The sequence below is a fragment of the Ranitomeya variabilis genome, chromosome 3 (assembly GCF_051348905.1).
Source record: "Ranitomeya variabilis isolate aRanVar5 chromosome 3, aRanVar5.hap1, whole genome shotgun sequence".
Lineage (NCBI taxonomy): Eukaryota > Metazoa > Chordata > Amphibia > Anura > Dendrobatidae > Ranitomeya > Ranitomeya variabilis.
The window spans coordinates 208,769,536-208,789,049 of record NC_135234.1 but is presented as its reverse complement, the minus strand read 5'-3'; the positions used below and the strand labels follow the sequence as shown (position 1 = coordinate 208,789,049).

The 19,514-nt window shown below is 44.0% G+C and overlaps 1 protein-coding gene across 13 annotated transcripts in view; it reads right to left on the bottom strand.

Annotated features, from left to right (window-relative positions):
- Window positions 1-19,514, bottom strand: part of NFASC (neurofascin) — a 181,264-nt gene that overhangs the window by 110,142 nt on the left and 51,608 nt on the right. For all 13 annotated transcript variants that reach the window (XM_077295075.1, XM_077295082.1, XM_077295071.1 and 10 more), the window contains exons 2-3: window positions 9,736-9,777; window positions 963-1,099 (exon numbers count right to left, since the gene is read on the bottom strand). In XM_077295075.1, the coding sequence (XP_077151190.1) occupies window positions 963-1,044 (82 nt within the window). In that variant the 5' untranslated portion in view covers window positions 1,045-1,099; window positions 9,736-9,777. The remainder of the gene's footprint in view (window positions 1-962; window positions 1,100-9,735; window positions 9,778-19,514) is intronic.

Below are 19,514 nucleotides of genomic sequence, written 5' to 3'. Positions count from 1 at the left end.
AAAAAGCAACATGTTCATTAAAAATGCGGAATTGCAGGGATTCCGCACACCTAGGGGTCCATTGATCTGCTTACTTCCCGCACGGGGCTGTGCCCACCATGCGGGAAGTAAGCAGATTATATGCGGTTGGTACCCAGGGTGGAGGAGAGGAGACTCTCCTCCACGCACTGGGCACCATATAAGTGGTCAAAAAATAAGAAATAAAATAATAAACAGTCCTATACTCACCCTCGATGTATTCCCGCCTCCTCGCACGCTGCCGTTCGGTTCCTGTAGCTGGTGTGCGCTGAAGGACCTCGCCGAATGACGTCACTGTCCTGTGATTGGTCGTGAGCGGTCATGTGACCGCTCACGTGACCGTGACGTCACGGGAGGTCCTGTGCGCACAGACCAGCTAGAAGAGGAGCCGGACGGCCGCTGAGGAGATGTCTGGGTGAGTATAAGCATTTTTTTTATTTTTTTTATTATTTTTAAACATTCTATCTTTTACTATAGATGCTGCATAAGCTGCATCTATAGTAAAAAGTTGGTCACACTTGTCAAACGCTATGTTTGACAAGTGTGACCAACCTGTCAGTCAGTTTTCCAAGCGATGCTACAGATCGCTTGGAAAACTTTAGCATTCTGCAAGCTAATTACGCTTGCAGAATGCTAAAAAAACGCGAAAAAAACGGAAAAAAAACGCAAAAAAAAAAATGCGGATTTCTTGCAGAAAATTTCCGGTTTTCTTCAGGAATTTTCTGCAAGAAATCCGCAACGTGTGCACATACCCTAAGACAGGACAGGTAACAGATTGGTCATGGATCCATAAACATGAATGACTATGATTATAGATAGCTGATTAAAAAATGCTACATTCTCTTGTAGCAAATCTACCAACATATATTACTCTAGACAGAAATAATTGAGATAATAAATAACATATCATAGGAGGCATCGCCTCCCTCTTCCTCTTAACTTACGGTCCTGAGGAACTTTAATAGCACAGACCAAATGGAGAAGGAACAGGGCAGTAGATATCCACAAACCAGGGTGAGCCTTCATTCTGTTGCTCAGGGTGTAGGGTGAGTGTGCCTTCTTTCACCTCCGAAGAGCAGATCTGCATCAAAGAAAATAAAAGGACATCAACATGGCGTGCAATAGTCTGCATCCACAGCATGCCCACAATTTATGACAGTGTTTGCGAATCACTACAACATGACAATTGACCTATTGCTAAAAAGTAGTTGATCGTTTTATGAACGACTGGAAGGAAAGCTACAATAAATTTATTTTTAGGGCAACCTAGATGCTCTCCAAAACCAAAAAAAAACTCAGAAATTCTCACTTATTGTAAAGTATATATGACGGCAGCATTCTGTTTATCTGTTGGGTTGGTTTTGATAATTTTTCCAATCACATCAATTTATGACCAGCTCCAAAATTGTGGAAAGAAAGCAGGCGCCTCGTTTAAAGAAAATTATAATTCTGGAAACGGTGCCCCCTGACCTCAATGGAGTGTGGAATATCTTCTACAAGGCGATACACATACGAATCTTATATCAGAATACTGGGCCTAAAACATGTATGCTAACAGTACAGGAGGACTGTAATGCAGACATATATGCCTGCTGCATGGTTCTGGATGAATAAGAGACATACAAGGATATCATCACAGCTTGGTCCTGGCCTTTTCTAGTCTAACGCAGATTTGCATGTTAGGAAGGGATGTGAAATTGTGCATTAAGCATCTATTACATATCATTGATTCCCACTCTATTCCTGCGCTCTCTGCCCCCTCTATCAACTCTCATTTGCACAAGCATAACATACAGCCCCAGGCTTTGCTCTGTGTCCATCTGCTTGAAAAACCAGCTGCTACCAAAAGTCACAGCTCTTCCCCCACCTCTGTGGTGAGAGCTATTGTGGTGTAACCCCAGAAGTTCATATGACCATTACAGCAGAACCACATACAAGATGTCACACATAGTGAAAGGCAGGTATCAGGTGACACTAACCTGACAGCATCTATAGTCCTTTACTTATTCTCAGATGACACTTAGGCACATGAAGAATGAATAAACATCTTATCATTCATCACAAGGTGGTTCACTGCGGACGCCATATACAAAATGAGTAAAAAGTATAAAATGACACTTTTCAGAAGTCATGTAAATTGTTGGATTAGTACTTGCCCATCACAAATAAAATGCTTACAGAAAGCAGGAAAGAACAAATGACAGGCACATACGGTACATTCCATTTATGAGGACCTGTGAGTTGCTCTAAAAACTGAGTTATATACCTTATAAAAATCGCCTAACTCCCCTGATTCTGCCATTCTATTCCATTTTGTGCTGCGTCGCTCAATTGCAGAGATATTCACATTTGTTTGTTCTGGAGCGCACTATGTGAAATCTCTGCTTTGCTGTCCTACTGGGTGCTTCTTATCTAGGGGAATGTGCTTTCATCACTCCCAGATGCTTCCAATGACAGAAGCTACCAGGTGTTTGTGCAATCCTTGTAGTTTCTTATATGGAGTGTGCGTGCAACTGTATGTTACCAGGTCCCCTGTCCTAGTATCCTGTATAGTTAGTATGTGAACCCCTGGTCCTTGTGTGGTCACGGCCTGAACCTAAAACCACACCCGGCGGTCCCTGAACCCAAAACCACACCTGGTATTACCTGAACCCTGAAGTCGCACCAATGGTACCAGAACCCTGAAGCCACATCGGCAGTACCCAAACCTGTAACTGTTACGGCGGTACTTGAAACTGCACCAGTGTCAGTCCTGGCTAGTGTTCCAGAGTCCATACTGTCGAAGCCTGTTCCAGTACCCGAATCCAGCTCTATCTGTGACCCCATGTCAGTATCCATCCTGCCCGAGGCGAGGATCCAGAACCTGTGTAGTCTGAACAGAGTTCGAACCTCTTCAAGCCAGTTACTTCGAGTCCAGTCTGCGTCTGCGAGTCTGACCCCTTAGGTCATAAGCTGCAGTTATGGGGACTGTTTAGGAGTGGTATTTAGCTCAAGCCTGACTCTGCCATCAGGAGCTCAACTGAAAACCAGGTAGCCACTTAGCTACGCCCCTCCTAGGTAAGCCCGGACTTGTGGCACAATGGGTCCATGAACGTGTGTGACAGTTTGCTCAGGTCGTGGACCAAGCTGATACTCATGGTCCTTCGTACTAGGAGTTATATCAAGAGTTATTCTGCCAGCAAGAGCAACAGGAAAACATTTTGATTCATCTACAGACAGTGGATGCCTGTGATTGGAAACCCTGATGGCTGCTCCAACCCAAGTTGCAGCACCTGCGGCAGTGACTATTCAGCCTGCAACTTACACTCCTGAAGTTAAACCCATCCTGTCTGATCCATCATGGTATGATGGAGATCCAAAGCAGTGCCATTGGTTACCAAAGCAGTGTATGCAACATTATGAGTTATTGGCCAATAGTTTACCCTCTGATAGGGTTAAAGAGAGGCCTTAAGGTACCGTTACACTAAACGACTTACCAACGATCACGATCAGCGATACGACCTGGCCGTGATCGTTGGTAAGTCGTTGTGTGGTCGTTGGGGAGCTGTCACACAGACAGCTCTCTCCAGCGACCAACGATCAGGGGAACGACTTCGGCATCGTTGAAACTGTCTTCAACGATGCCGAAGTCCCCCTGCAGCACCCGGGTAACCAGGGTAAACATCGAGTTACTAAGTGCAGGGCCGCGCTTAGTAACCCGATATTTACCCTGGTTACCATTGTAAAAGTAAAAAAAACAAAAAAAACACTACATACTCACATTCTGATGTCTGTCACGTCCCCCGCCGGCGTCCACAGGGTTAAAACTGCTTTCGGCAGGAGAGCTTGCTAATGCTGCGCTGCTGCCGAGAGCTTCCTGCACTGAATGTGTCAGTGCCGGCAGTAACAGCGGTGACGTCACCGCTGTGCTCTGCTTTACGGCCGGCGCTGACACAGTCAGTGCAGGAAGCTCTCGGCAGCAGCGCAGCATTAGCAAGCGCTCCTGCTGAAAACAGTTTTAACCCTGTGGACGCCGGGGGACATGACAGTCATCAGAATGTGAGTATGCAGTGTTTTTTTTTTTTTACTTTTACAATGGTAACCAGGGTAAATATCGGGTTACTAAGCGCGGCCCTGCACTTAGTAACCCGATGCTTACCCTGGTTACAAGTGAACACATCGCTGGATCGGCGTCACACACGCCGATCCAGCGATGACAACGGGTGATCAGCGACGAAATAAAGTTCTGGACTTCTAGCTAAGACCAGCGATATCACAGCAGGATCCTGATCGCTGCTGCGTGTCAAACACAACGAGATCGCTTTCCAGGACGCTGCAACGTCACAGATCGCTGTTGTTCTCGTTGGAAAGTTGCTTAGTGTGAAGGTACCTTTAGTGTGGCTTAACCCCTTGTGGGGGAGAGGGGATCCTGTGACCTCGGACTTGCTGTTCTTCCTGGTGACCTTCCGAAAGGTCTTCGATGAGCATAGTCTCGAGTCTTCTGCTGCACTTTCCCTTCCCAGCTTCAAGGAGCAGACCACAGAGGTGACGCATGAGAGGAAACCATCACGTCTGACTCCGTCCTTCAAAAGACCACGTATTCCCTAGCCTTTTGAAACAGCTAACCGTACTGAACCCATGTAAGTCAGTAAGTAATAATGTCAGCCTGGCTCAGCAGCAGCCGGTACTCAGTCGTGTCAATGAATTGTGCTCTTGCAGCCGTTGTTTGGAACATCCCATCTGTCTTTGTGCTGAAAAGTTTGAAAAACTCCAAAGCCTTGGGTCAGTAGGACTGACTGTATCTGTATCATGTGGAGACTCCGTTTCAGTGGTAGATTTCTTGCAGCAAGCCGTGGTGGATCAGTTTCAGGTTCCCGTTTGACAACTCCAGAATCCAGTGAGGGTGTTATCTGGCAAACGAAAAACCCTACCCGAAAACAGTCAAGTCATTTCTGAGCAAGTAGCTCCAGATAGGAGCATTGGTTACAGAGAAGATCACCTTCTACAGTATGTGCTGCCAGGTTTATTTCATTTACTTCTCTTAGGTCTTCCATGGCTGAGAACTCATGAGCCTGTTTTAGACTGGAGATCCGGTGAAGTGTTTTGTTTGGAAAAGTCGTGTCACGAGAGGTGTCTGGTCCCTCTACATCGAGTTCGGCCACCGGTGTCGTCATCTTTTCCACCAGATCTGACACCGACTCGCTGCATGCTGACATCTCCGAAAGCAAGGAAGCGGAGACGATATCTCCACAAAGTCGCAACGATTGTTCTAATTACCTGGTCCCAGGACCCTCACTGCCTCAAGGATGCATCTTCTTGGACATCAGTTGAAGATGGACCCAGAAAAGGTATCTTCAGTTTTCATGTGGTCAGATGACTAGAACAGCAAGGCGGAGGCATCTTCCAAGTCTCTGCTATCCCCAACCAGAAGGAAGAACTCTAGTTCGTCTTTAAATCTTCTAAGGTGGTAGCTGGTCTCGCCGGGCAGAGAGAGACTTAGCAATTCATGGTTCCTGGTACTATGCCGACTGTGTCCTGCTCTAAGGATGTCTTGATGGTGAGGAGCTTCCTAACCACGAAGAATATGAGAGAAGAAACCTTTCTTCTAGTGGACTGGAAAGAACATGGTCCTGAAGAGAAGTTGCGGAAGTCCATGAGGAAGAGTCTGACACCACTTCTTCTGCAGAGTTTTCAGGGGCTTGAAGAGGGGGGTCCTGTAACACTAACGATGGCACCCCTACGTGGTCTCTCTTCCCTCTCCATGCAGGGATGCCGACATACTCACCACTGGGACAAGCAGTGACCTCCCCGTCTCCTGCTCCCTGTGAAACTGCACAGGTTTCCTGGCAGTATGGCTAGTGCGCGCTTCCCTGTTCTTAAAGGGGCACCTTGAAAATACTCCTAGTCAATAGCTGGGACGCATCTAGATGGGAGGTACCTGAGCAGCTCCTGTAGATCCTTACATAAAGTGTCTGTGTAACTGTATGTTGCCAGGTCCCCCCGTCCTAGTATCCTGTGTAGTTAGTATGAACCCAGAAACTGCACTGGTGGTACCTGAACCCCGAATCGGCGCTACCTGAACCTGTAACCGCTCCGGTGGTACTTGAACCTGCACCAGTGTCAGCCCTGGTTAGTGTTCCAAAGTTCGAACTAACGGAGCCTGTTCCAGTATCTGAATCCAGTCCTGTGTGTGACTCCATGTCAGCATCCATTCTGCCAGAGGATCCAGAACCTGTGTAGTCTGAACAAAGTCTGAAACCTTTCCTGCCAGTTACTCCAGTTCATGTCTGCGAGTCTGACCCCTGGGGTCAGCAGCTGCAGTACTGGGGATTTCTTAGGCGTGGTACCTGGCACCTAACTACAGCTCAAGTCTGACTCCACCATCAGGAGCTCCAGTGAAAACCAGGTAGCCCCTTAGCCACGCCATTCCTAGGTAAGCCCGGCCTTGTGGATTCACGAACCACGTGCGCCAGACGTGTGCATGACTCTGCAATGGAATGATGCCGAGCAAAAAGGAAAAAAGCTGCAGAACCAGGGGAGACTGATATTTCACTCATTTTATTTAGCAAGTGACAGGTCTTCTTTAAGGTGGCAGGGTGGTTCAGAGATTTGCATTGTTGTTTGCAGTGCTGAGATGGTGTGTTCAAATTCCACTAAGGACAATATCTGCAAGAAGTTTGTAAGTTCTCCCAGAGTTTGCGTGGGTTTCCTATGGGTTCTTCGGTTTCCTCCCACACTCCAAAGAAATACTGATAGGGAAATTTAGACTGTTAGTCCCAATGTGGACAGTGATGATAATGTCTGATAATGTCTGTAAAGTGCTGTGGAATATGGTAGGGCTATATAAGCAAGAATAATAAATAATACATAATTGCTACTAGTAGTAGTATATACCTCATCGATGACATGTGAAAGCATTTGATCTCCTCTTGTATGTACCGTACTTGGTGCCTATCAGCTATGGAGCTCTCCAAGGTACCAGGTGTAGAAGAAATGTTTCTGTAATATGCTTTAGCTACATTGAACCTGCTAGTAAATGTATGTCCGATCCACGGATAGCATAAATGAGACATGGCCTGCGTTATCCACGGGCAGGATAAATCGGACACTGCATCCATTATCCAGGGGCAGCATAAATTGGCCACTGCAGCCATTATCCAGCGGCAGCATAAACTGGACACCGGCAGCATTATCCAGAGGAAGCATAAATCGGACACGGGCAGCATTATCCAAGGGCAGCATAAATCAGACGACAGCATTATCCAGGGGCAGCATAAATCGGACACTGCATCCATTATCCAGGGGCAGAATAAACTGGACACCGCATCCATTAACCACAGGCAGCATAAATTGGACACTGAATTTATTATCCACAGGCACCATAAATTGGACACTGCATCCATTATCCAGGGGCAGCATAAATTGGACACTGCATCTATTATCCACGGGCAGCATAAACTGGACACTGCATCTATTATCCATGGGTAGCATTATCTATGGGCAGCATAAATTGGTCACTGGCTGTGTTATACATGGACAGCATAAATCGGACTTCATCCATTAGCCACAAGCAGCATAAATCAGACACGGGCAGCATTATGCATGGGCAACATAAATCGGACACGGTCTCCATTTTTCACGGGTAGAATAAAGACTAAGACTGGTGTCACACTTGCGTGTGCAATGAAACTCGCACGAGTCTCGCGCATCAATACCCAGCACTGCCATCGGCACCGGGGTGTGTGACTGCATGTATTTCTATGCAGCTGAACGCTCCGGTCCCGAGTGCCGGCAGCAGTGCCAGGTATTGATGCGAGAGACTCGCGCAAGTTTCATTGCAAACGCAAGTGTGACCCCGACCTAAGTTCACAAGTTGTGTTTTTGCTGCGTTTTTTTCTGAAGGCAAAACCTGGTCTCTTGGCAATAAAGAAGCCGCTTACAAAAGCAGGTTTTGCTGCGCTTTTGGCTGCGCATTTGCTGCGGGGTTTTTTGTCTCTTGTGCGTGCTGATAAAGTTTATTGCCCCCCAAAAACTATGATGCAACTTTCTTAAGGTTTTTGCACCAGAAATGCAGCAGAACATGATACCTGCATTTTTTGCTGCATATTTGCACTTACTCATTTCTTTCTATGGGTGAAAAATTGCGCAAAAACACTGAAAGAAGTGACATGCTGCAGTTTTCAATTCAGTCAGGAAACAAACAAAGTGTGTGCATGAGATTTCTGAATTCTCAGAAAAGTACCATCTAGATTTTGATGGTACTGTAAAACACAGCTTAAAATTTGCATAAAAAAAAAACAGCAAGAAGAAGCAGAAAAACGCAACGTGTGAACATAGCGTAAATTAGACACTGCCTGACTTATTGCAGCCATCTAGGTTTTACTCTGAAATGCTGTGATGTTTCAGAGAACACTTTCCTTGAACATCTGGTCAGGGTCCATGAGGTTTGGATGGTTAATCCGAGACAGGTCTCTGGCAGCTTCTCACCACCATGCTCCATATACACAAACACACACAAGGAGAGACCTATCAGCCTAGGAGATCGTGGCAGGGGGAAGACGCCAGGGATCTGCCTCAGACTGGTCATCCAATATCCATAGTCGCCGGCCAACTTTTCAAAGTACGTTTTCTCTGATACTATGCAGCATTGCAGAGTAAAACATACCTGGTTGCAATAACACAGCCAGTGTGTAATTCATGCTGCTTGTGGTTTGGGCAGCATGAATCCCATGAACGGCTCCATTTAACTCATTATTGCTGCTACTTCCATGACATTAACAGAGAAGAAAAAATAAAACGAAACCTTAAACATTAAAGCTGAAAAAACCTCAAGCATTTCCAATTCTATATCCAATAATTTCCTGCAGATTGGTGAGCGATTGGGTCCTAACACCCCCACCGATTGCTGAAAACACTGTCCTTATCAATAACTGACAGTTCTCTTTGGTTACCTTGATATTGGTAAGGCTGTCAATCACTGAGCTGGACTTCCCACTGAATTATTAAATCCAAAGGAGCAGGGTTTTCAGAGCATAAATAAATTTGATCAATTTCACTTGTTCTGTCATTCGCTGCCTATAGGTTGCACATTTCTAAAATGACATGTTATCCTTTAATCAACAAAACATGACTTAAAAACATGGGTAGGGATATTAAGTTATTCTATTCAGCAATTGTACATTGGCAGGGTACCTATTTACATATTTCATAACTCAAGTATTATTTAGTCTAGAAAAAAGACGACTGCGGGGCGATCTAATAGCCATGTAAAAGTACATAAAGAGACAATACAAATATCTCTCCGAGGATCTGTTTATACCAAGGAAGGTGACGGTCACAAGGGGGCATTCTCTGCGTCTGGAGGAGATAAGGTTTTTCCACCAACATAGAAGAGGATTCTTTACTGTTAGGGCCGTGAGAATCTGGAATTCCTTGCCTGAGGAGGTGGTTATGGCAACTCAGTCTAGGGATTCGAGAGAGGCCTGGATGTCTTCCTGGAGCAGAACAATATTGTATCATACAGTTATTAGGTTCTGTAGAAGGACGTAGATCTGGGGATTTATTCTGACAGAATATAGGCTGAACTGGATGAACAAATGGCTTTTTTCGGCCTTGCTACCTATGTTACTAAGTAAAATAGATATATTCCAGGTCATAAATGCTTCATACAGTATGGAACCTATGAAGTCCATATGGGATTGTGGAAAAATATTTATCTATACCATACTATTGTCTTACCTTTGCAGGTGTCCCTCTTCCCACTACAAATTTTGCTTCAGTCTGCAAGAGAAGATAGAGTTGCTCAGTACATGTAAGCTTTAAACAAATTATTTCTTAAAATAGTTTTCTCTTAAAGGTAATCTGTCACCAGGTTTTTGCAGTTTAATCTGAGATCGGCATAATGTAATGTGCAATTACACATGTTCTGTTGTACACATGTTTATTTCCTTGGTGTGTATTGGAAGAATAAAAACCATAAAACAGAAAAAAAAGCAAATTGGACATAATATCACACAAAACCCTAAAATGTGTTGGACAAAACTGTTGACACTTTCCAAAACTGTGGGTAAACAACTTTGTTTCAAGGACGTGATGCTCATTCAAAAACTCACCTGTGGCAAGTAAGCAATATGAAAATCACACGTGAAACCACATAAAAAGGGGAGAAGTTGACTCAATCTTTGCGTTATTTGTCTGTGTGTGCCGCACTAAGCATGGAGGAGAAGAGAACTGTCTGAGGACTTGAGAATGAAAATTGTAGAAAAATATAAACAATATCAAGGTTACAGGTTACAAGTCCATCTCCAGAGATCTTGATGTTCTTTTGTCCACGGATAATCAATCAACATAATCAAGTTTACAACCCATGGCACTGTAGCAAATCAGCCTGGGAAGACAGAGAAAAATTTATGAAAGGTTGCAACATAGGATAGTCCGGATCGTGGTTAAGCAGTCCCAATCAAGTTCCAAGGAAATTTAAGCTGTCCTGCAGGCTCAGGGTGCATCAGTGTCCACGCAAACTATCCGTTGACATGTGAATGAAATGAAACGTTATGACAAAAAAGATAAACTGCAGTTTACCAAAATGTACGTGAGCAAGCCAAAAATCCTTCTGGTAAAGCATCTTGTGGACAGATGAGACTAAGATAGAGTTTTTTGATAAAGCACATCATTCTATTGTTTATAGAAAATGGAATGGGGCTTTAAAAGAAAAGAACACAGTACCTACAGTCAAATAAGGTGGAGGCCCAGAGATGTTTTGGGGTTGTTTTGCTGCCTCTGGCGCTGGGTGCCTTGACTGTGTGCAAAGCATCACGAAATCTGATGATTACCAAAGGATTTTGAGTCGCAATGTAGTGAGCAGTGTCAGAAAGCTGATATTGCGAGCTTGGTCATAGGTTGTCCAGCAGGACAATGACCCCAAACATACTGCATATAAATGGATGGAAGAAAAGCGAAGAGTTCTGAAGTGGACAACAATAAGTCTCATTGTACACTTGTTGAGAGATCTTAAAATTGCTGTTGGGAGAAGGCACTCTACGAATATGAGAGACCTGGAACAGTTTGCAAAAGAAGAGTTGTTGAGTCGTGGTTAGTGATGAGCGAGTATAATCATTGCTCGGGTTTTCCCAAGCACGCACGGGTGATCTCCGAGTATTTGTTAGTGTTCGGAGATATAGTTTTCATCGCCTCAGCTGAATGATTTACAGCTATTAGCCAGCTTGATTACATGTGGGGATCCCTAGCAACCAGGCAACCCCCATATGTACTCAGCCTGGCTAGTAGCTGTAAATCATTCAGCAGAGGAAATGAAAACTATATCTCCGAACACTAACAAATACTCGGAGATCACCCGACCGTGCTTGGGAAAACCCGAGCAACGAGTATACTCGCTCATCACTAGTCGTGGTAAGAAGCTTGTTGATGGCTATAGGAAGCGATTATTTACAGTTATATATTCCAAAGCGTGTGTAGCCAAATATTAAGTTGAGGGTACCAACAATTTTGTTCAGCCTATTTTGGGGGTTCTGTGTGAAATTATGTCCAATTCCTTTTTGTCTCTGTTTTTTGTGGTGTTCCAATACATACAAAGAAAATAAACATGTGTATAACAAAACGTGTAATTGCAAATTGCAATAATTTTCTGGGAGAAATACGTCATTTTCTTGAACAATTTCAAGGGTGCCGACACTTTCAGCCATGACTGTATATTTACTGGTTCCACTACCTGGGGAAAATCACTGGCTATAAGGCTATGTGCACACACTGCGGATTTTGCTGCAGATCCGCAGCGGATTCGCAGTTTTCCATGAGCTTACAGTACCATGTAAACCTATGGAAAACAAAATCCGCAGTGCACATGCTGCGGAAACAAAGCGCGGAAACGCTGCGTTGTTTATTCCGCAGCATGTCAATTCTTTGTGCGGATTCCGCAGCGGGTTACACCTGCTCCATAATAGGAATCCGCAGGTGTAAAACCGCAGGTGGAATCCGCACAAAAACTGCTGAAAAACTGCAGTGCGGATTTCATGAGGATTTACCAAAATCAGTGCGGAAAAATCCACACATTCCGCAACATGTGCACATAAGCTCAGAATGCTAACATCGCAGGGTGGAGTTCTAAGGAAAGAACAAAAATGAAAAAAGAAGGCCTGCTTAAACTAAGCAGATTATCATGCAGCAACATCTGCTGAATTTTGGAAAGTAATCTAGTACAAACATGTCCGTCCTATTGTTGCATTAAGATTTCCCATCTGTATCACCTTTAGGGTTTTTGCAGCAGTATGTAATTTAGGATACTTTTTTAGGCATGGGAATCTAGAATGGTCTATGCTCCTGAATGGTTACATTCAGCCATTACACAGTACACAGCAGGGGCACATTTATAAGATTATTTCAGCACAGGAACATTTTTTAACAGATCTAACTGTGGAATTTATTTTTATTCCAAGATCTATTAATTAAAAAATACTTTGTTCATGGGAAAATCCCTTTAAGGCCACGTTCACACATTGAGTATTTGGTCAGTATTTTACATCAGTATTTGTAAGTCAAAACCAGGAGTGGAACAATCAGAGGAAAAGTATAATAGAAACACATCACCACTTCTGTATTTATCACCCACTCCTGGTTTTGGCTTACAAATACTGATGTAAAATACTGACCAAATACTCAACCTGTGAACGAGGTCTAAAGCTGAGAAACCAATCACATCATCTTTCAGTACAGACATAGCAGTAGGAACTCCAGAAGTACTATACAAAAGATTCTTGGTAACTGTTTTTATTATTACCTTAGAGTCTTAGATTTTAGAGCTAGAAGTTATAGATGTAAGCCTATGCTGCTGTGATCTCATGACCTAACCTCTAACATCAGCAATGTCACATGGAAAGTGCATACATTCAAATCATAGTCATCCTCTCCACAACATTATCCATACATAAATACATGACTGCATAATTCAATCTGGGGAGCATGTGGTTCTCCATTAGAAGGACTATTATATATATCTACTATATAATCGTCTAGGGGGAACTTCCTTCTGTTTGTCTGTCTGTCACGGAAATCCCGCGTCGCTGATTGAGCAGCGACGGGCATAGTCCAGCCGCGAATTCGCCCCTTCCTACTCTCTGTCAGTGCCCCCTCCAGTCAGCGCTCACACAGGGTTAATGGCTGCGTTACACCGCGTTGTGCCGCAGTGTAACGCAGTCCGTTAATGCTGCTATTAACCCTGTGTGACCAACTTTTTACTATTGATGCTGCCTATGCAGCATCAATAGTAAAAAGATCTACTGTTAAAAATAATAAACAAAATAAAAAATCCTTATATTCTAACCTTCAGTCGCCTTTCCCGCTGCCCCTCGCGACGCTCTGGTCCATGCATTGCAGTCTCGCGAGATCATGACGTAGCTACGTCATCATCTCGCGAGACCGCAATGCATTCTTGGGACCGACTGGAGCGTCGCGAGGAGCATTGGTAAACGCCTCGCCTGGATCCGGGGGCCGACGGAAGGTGAGTATATAACTATTTTTTATTTTAATTCTTTTTTTTTTTACAGGGATATGGTGCCCACATTGCTATATACTACGTGGGCTGTGTTATATACTGCGTGGGCTGTGTTATATACTGAGTGGGCTGTGTTATATACTACGACTCTGTGCTATATACTACGTGGCTGTTCTATATACTACGTGGCTGTGCATTATATTACATGGCCTGTGCTATATGCTACGTGGCTGTGCAATATATTATGTGGCTGTGCAATATATTACGTGGCTGGGCAGTATACTACGTGGGCTGTGTTATATACTGCATGGGCTGTGTTATATACTACGTGGCTGGGCAATATACATCGTTGTGCTCTATACTACGTGGCCTGTGTTATATACTGCATGGGCTGTGTTATATACTACGTCTGTGCTATATACTACGTGGCTGTGCTATATACTATGTGGCTGTGCAATATATTACGTGGCTGTGCAATATATTACGTGGCTGGGCAATATATTACGTGGCTGGGCAATATACTACATGGCTGGGCAATATACTACAGGGGCTGTGCTATATACTACGTGGCTGGGCAATATACTACGTGGGCTGTGCTATATACTACGTGGGCTGTGTTATATACTACGTGGGCTTTATGTACTTGGCTGTGCTATATTTCTCTGCTGTATCTGTACATTATGAATTGTGGTATGTGTTAAAGAGGGGGGCCCACTGAGACTCATTCGCCCGGCACCCTAAAAAACCTGGAGCAGGCCCTGGCTTCACTGATTGTTCGCGGCTGGGCGTGACCAAGCAGCGACAGGTGCAGTCCGGCCGCGAATTGGCGCGGAATTTGAACCACGCTTCGCTAATTGGTTGCACCCGGCCGGCCGAATCCTGTGTATAAATTCCATTATTCTGAAAACTTCATAAATAGGATAGGATTAGATAGACGGCTCAGCAGTCAGTATCACACAGAAGAGGATTAGATACACGGCTCAGCAGACCATCACACAGGAGAGGATTAGATTCACGGCTCAGCAGTCAGTATCACACAGGTCAGGATTAGATACACGGCTCAGTAGACAGTATCACACAGGAGAGGACTAGATACACGGCTCAGCAGACTGTATCACACAGGAGAGGATTAGATACATGGCTCAGCAGTCTCAGTATCACACAGGAGGATTAGATACGGCTCAGCAGTCAGTACCACACAGGATAGGATTAGATAATCAGCTCAGCAGACTATCACACAGGATAGGATTAGATACACATCTCAGCAGACAGTATCACACAGGAGAGGATTAGATACATGGCTCAGCAGTCTCAGTATCACACAGGAGGATTAGATACGGCTCAGCAGTCAGTACCACACAGGATAGGATTAGATACTCAGCTCAGCAGACTACCACACAGGATAGGATTAGATACACATCTCAGCAGACAGTATCACACAGAATAGGATTAGATACACAGCTCACCAGACAGTATCACACAGGATAGGATTAGATACACAAATCACCTGACAGTATCACACATGTGTATACGTTACGCTTTATTGCAATTAGTGCAGTTTCTCTCGGGATCAAGTGTTTCCAATTATATATGGAAGAGAAGTGTGAGGTGCTGCTGGAGGAGGCGACTATAAGGCCGGCGTCACACTGGCGTATTGCATCCGATGCGAGATCATCGGATGCGATATGCTAATGACACTCGGCTCCTGCTCGCAGCAGAGCAGGAGCCGAGTGTCATGCGTCTGTGCTCCGATTCTCTCGCACAGGGAGGATCGGAGCACAGCTGCGGAGGAGGCGGAGAAATGAATTTCTCCATCTCCTCCATTGCTGGGGTCCGCTTATAACGCACAGCACTCGGATGATATCCGAGTGTTGTGCGCTGTCTCACTCGCACCCATAGGCTTATATGGGTGCGAGTGAGCTGAGAGTTTTCCTCGGTCCGAGACAATCGCAGCATGCTGCGATTGTCTCAGACCGAGGAAAACGGCCGACAAAAAGTCGGCTGGTGGGAGCTGCCCCATAGCTGAACATTGGTCCGAGTGCAATGCGATTTTTTATCGCATTGCACTCAGCCGTTTAAAACGCCAGTGTGACGCCGGCCTAAAGGAGAAAAGCTACGCTTTATGTGCAATATAATCATTATAAGTTGTTATGACTAACCACAGTTAGTTACTATGCCCGTGCGACGCCGGGCTCTTCAGCTAGTATACATATATTATTGAGCCTTAAAGGGAACCTGTCACCCCGTTTTTTCCGTATGAGATAAAAATACTGTTAAATAGGGCCTGAGCTGTGCATTACAATAGTGTATTTTGTGGACCCCGATTCCCCACCTATGCTGCCGAAATACGTTACCAAAGTAGCCGTTTTCGCCTGTCAATCAGGCTGGTCTGGTCAGATGGGCGTGGTGTCTTCCCCCAGATCTTGCTTATTTTTCCGTTGGTGGCATAGTGGTTTGCGCATGCCCAAGTCCAGAATCCACTGCACAGGGGAGGGAAAAGAGCGCGACCTGCGCTATTCCCCTGGTGATCGGTGGGGGCGGCCATCTTCCTGTGGCCGCGCGTGCGCAGATGGAGCGCTCTGCTGCCCGGGGCTTCAGGAAAATGGCCGCGGGATGCCGTGCGTGCGCAGATGGAGATCGCGGCGGCCATTTTCCTGAAGCAGAGTTCGCATCTCGGCTTTGAAGTCATTGAACAAAGTGGCTCTCTTTTCTGCTTCATCCACATGGTGGTAAAATGATAGATTTGCTAAGTTGCACACCATGCCATGTAAAAAGTTCTGACATTTCCACCATCTTGGTTCACTTGTCCTTATTGGTGTTAATATAAAGATCTGCATATATAAGCTAAAGTGTGAAAAATGCACATAAAAGACAGGTGAAAAGAAAATCCAAATTCTGGTGGTGCAAAATAAGAGAAGTATATAGTTAATTTAGTGACAAAATGTACAATTGGTGGAGAAAGATTGAAATTGATGGACCTTGGACTTTTTTTTTCAATCTATGCAACTATGATATGTTCCAAATTTATCATGTGTTTTGTAGACATCTCGCACCTTCCAGATCTTAAAGATGGTGAATTTAAAGTACTATTATGTATAAATGTAGCACACAGTGTCATTAGTCTTCCTGCTAGCGCTGCATTTGGAAACTATCACCACAGAGCTGTCATTTCATATGTGTATACTGTAGTAATTTGTGTGCATTTTCCCATGCAAATGACTTTTATGACCAATAAATCCCATTCTGACGCCAAACTAGCCGTGCTTTGCATGGTACACAAATATGCACTAGCTAGAAAAAATTAGGCAAATCTGGATTCTTGAGAAAGGTATCCAATGATATAGAGAAGACAGATACGAGTAACAAATACATTGATGTAAATGACTCGCAAGGATATAAATTAGCAAATAGAGTCATTAGCAGCTGGGATTTACAGTATACCGGTAATAGGCGGCAGACAAGCAGACGTGTCAGTGATGTTCGTAGCTCCTGGGACACATTGCCCTCGCACTTGGTTTATTTTTACATTCTTATCCCTCGGGTTCTGTCAAATAAAAGGCATCTCTTTATCTGTGCCTTTTATAACCAAAAGCTAAAACATCCTGGCATCCATCACCATGTATTATCATCACAAAGAACAAGCTCCCCTCCAGGAAAGCACCTTAAATGTATGTCATAACCTGAGAATGTAAACTGCAGATAAACTGGTCATCTACAAAGGGAAGCGGGCTCAGGTTAGAATAGAGTATTCCTACACATCAGCTCCAGGTTATATCGGGGTATACTGGTGTTTATCTCAGTCATGCTCAATTATATACTGATCTGTGGATTTTGGAGGCCAAGTCAACACCTTGAAAATGCCTAGAAATATTCCGCAAACCATTTCTGAACAATGTTCGCAGTGTAAGGGAATACATTAAGTAGTGTACTTTGCAATAATGTCCAGGCAGGTGGTAAGTTATAGCTGTATAGGCAGGACCTATAGTTTCCCCTGCAGATCATTGCCTAGTCCCCAACTCCAGTCCTCAAGAGCCACCAACAGGTCATGTATTCAGGATTTCCTTAGTATTACACAGGTGATGGAGTTATTGCCTGTGCATATATCACCTGGGCAATGCTAAGGAAATCCCGAAAGAATGACCTGTTGTGGCTCCTGAGGACTGGAGTTAGGGAACACTGGTAGAGCATCACATGGCCTACCAGCTTCCCATAGTAATACTATTGCTAGTTCAACAATTGTCTTTTCTTGGACTATTTTTGGTAGATAGTAACTATTCCATAACAAGAACCATTTACTGTCATTTGGAGGTGCGCTGATGGTCTTACCCAGTTGTCTAGCTATCACATCGCAATATTCTATTCTTTGAAACTTGCTGTCTACTACATTCTATCCCACTTCTGTGTCCATTGCGAGCAAGGGTGCATCTACGTTATCTGAATATCAGGAATGAGTGTCTGCTGATAATCCTCCTGTCTAAACAGGTTGGTATTAACACGACTAACTAGCAAAATGTTCGTTGGTTTGGTGAAATGATTTTTTTAAAAAGACATGTAGAAAGAGAAAAGTGACCAAAGGTAACCCTGAAGAAGCTGCAGTATCTGTCCTCTGCCCATATTACCACAATAAGCTGTACACTCCGTAGGTGGCATTTATGGCAGAGTGACCATAAAAAACCCATTACCTACACACAAAAATTATAAGGCTTGTTTTGAATGTACCAAAAGACATGTGGGAGACTCCTCAAATGTATGGGGGAATGTGCTGTGGTCAGATGAGACCTTTGGCCACCAAGGTAAATGCTATGTCTGATGCCAAACCAACACAGCGCAACACCCCAAGAACACCATCCCCACAGTGAAACATGGTAGTGGTGACATCATGCTGTGGGGATGGTTTTCGGAATCAGGGACAGGGAAAATGGTCCGAGTCAAGGGGAAGATGAATGATGTGAAATACAAGGATATTCTTCAGAAAAACATGTTTCAGTCTGTCAGTGATTTGAGACTGGGACGAAGGTTCAACTTCCAATAAGACAATGACCCAAAGCATATTGCTAAAGCAACACTCAAGGGCTTTAAGAGGAATCGTGTAAATACTTTGGAGAGGCCTAGTCAAAGCCAAGACCTTAATACAGTTGAGAATCTGGGGTCAGATTTTAAGATTGCTGTTCTCCAGAGGAAACCATCTAAGTTGAAGGAGCTGGAGCTGTTTTGCCTTAAGGAATGGGAAAAAATCCAAGTGGCAAGATGTGGAAACCTCATAGAGACTTATCCAAAGTGACCTGCAACTAGTTATTGCTGCAAAAGGGGGCTCTTTAAAGTACACATTTTAGGGGGAGAATAGTTATGCACACTGAAGTTTTCAGTTATTTTGTCCTATTTGTTGTTTGCTTCACAAACAAAGAAAACCAAATGTTCACAGTTGTAGGCAAGTTCTTTACATGAACTGATGCAAACACTAAAAAAAACTCCAGGTTGTGAGGTAGCAAAACACAAAAAAATTATATATATGCACACAAACACACACTCAGTAACATCCAAGGTTTGGACACATCTGTTCATGATTGATTTTCCTTGCACACTGCAGATTCAGACAGCAGCCGGCAAACCCCCAAAGGAACATATATGGAAACAAGTAGTAAAGTAAAACGTGCAAAACAAAACAGAAAATGTGTTCAGTTAAGTTGATAAATGGCTTTTGATGGCTTTGAAATTTTTGATTTTGCAAATAACACTTCTGTGACTATTAGGTTACTTGCATTTTCGTTCATTGCATTTTTTAGTGTGTGTCTTTTTGGTATGTAATGTTGTAAATAAAGCTTCTTTGTTTTTGACACTTTCTGGTATTTTGCTTTGACAAAACTTCATTGACACAGGCATGTTCAGGATACATGTATTTTTAATACATTTTCACAGCGGAAGCGCATTAAAAACACATATGTGATTTTTTTCCCTGCATCTAATGCAACTCGTTGAGGGAAATTCGCACATAAACCTCAGTGTAACCACG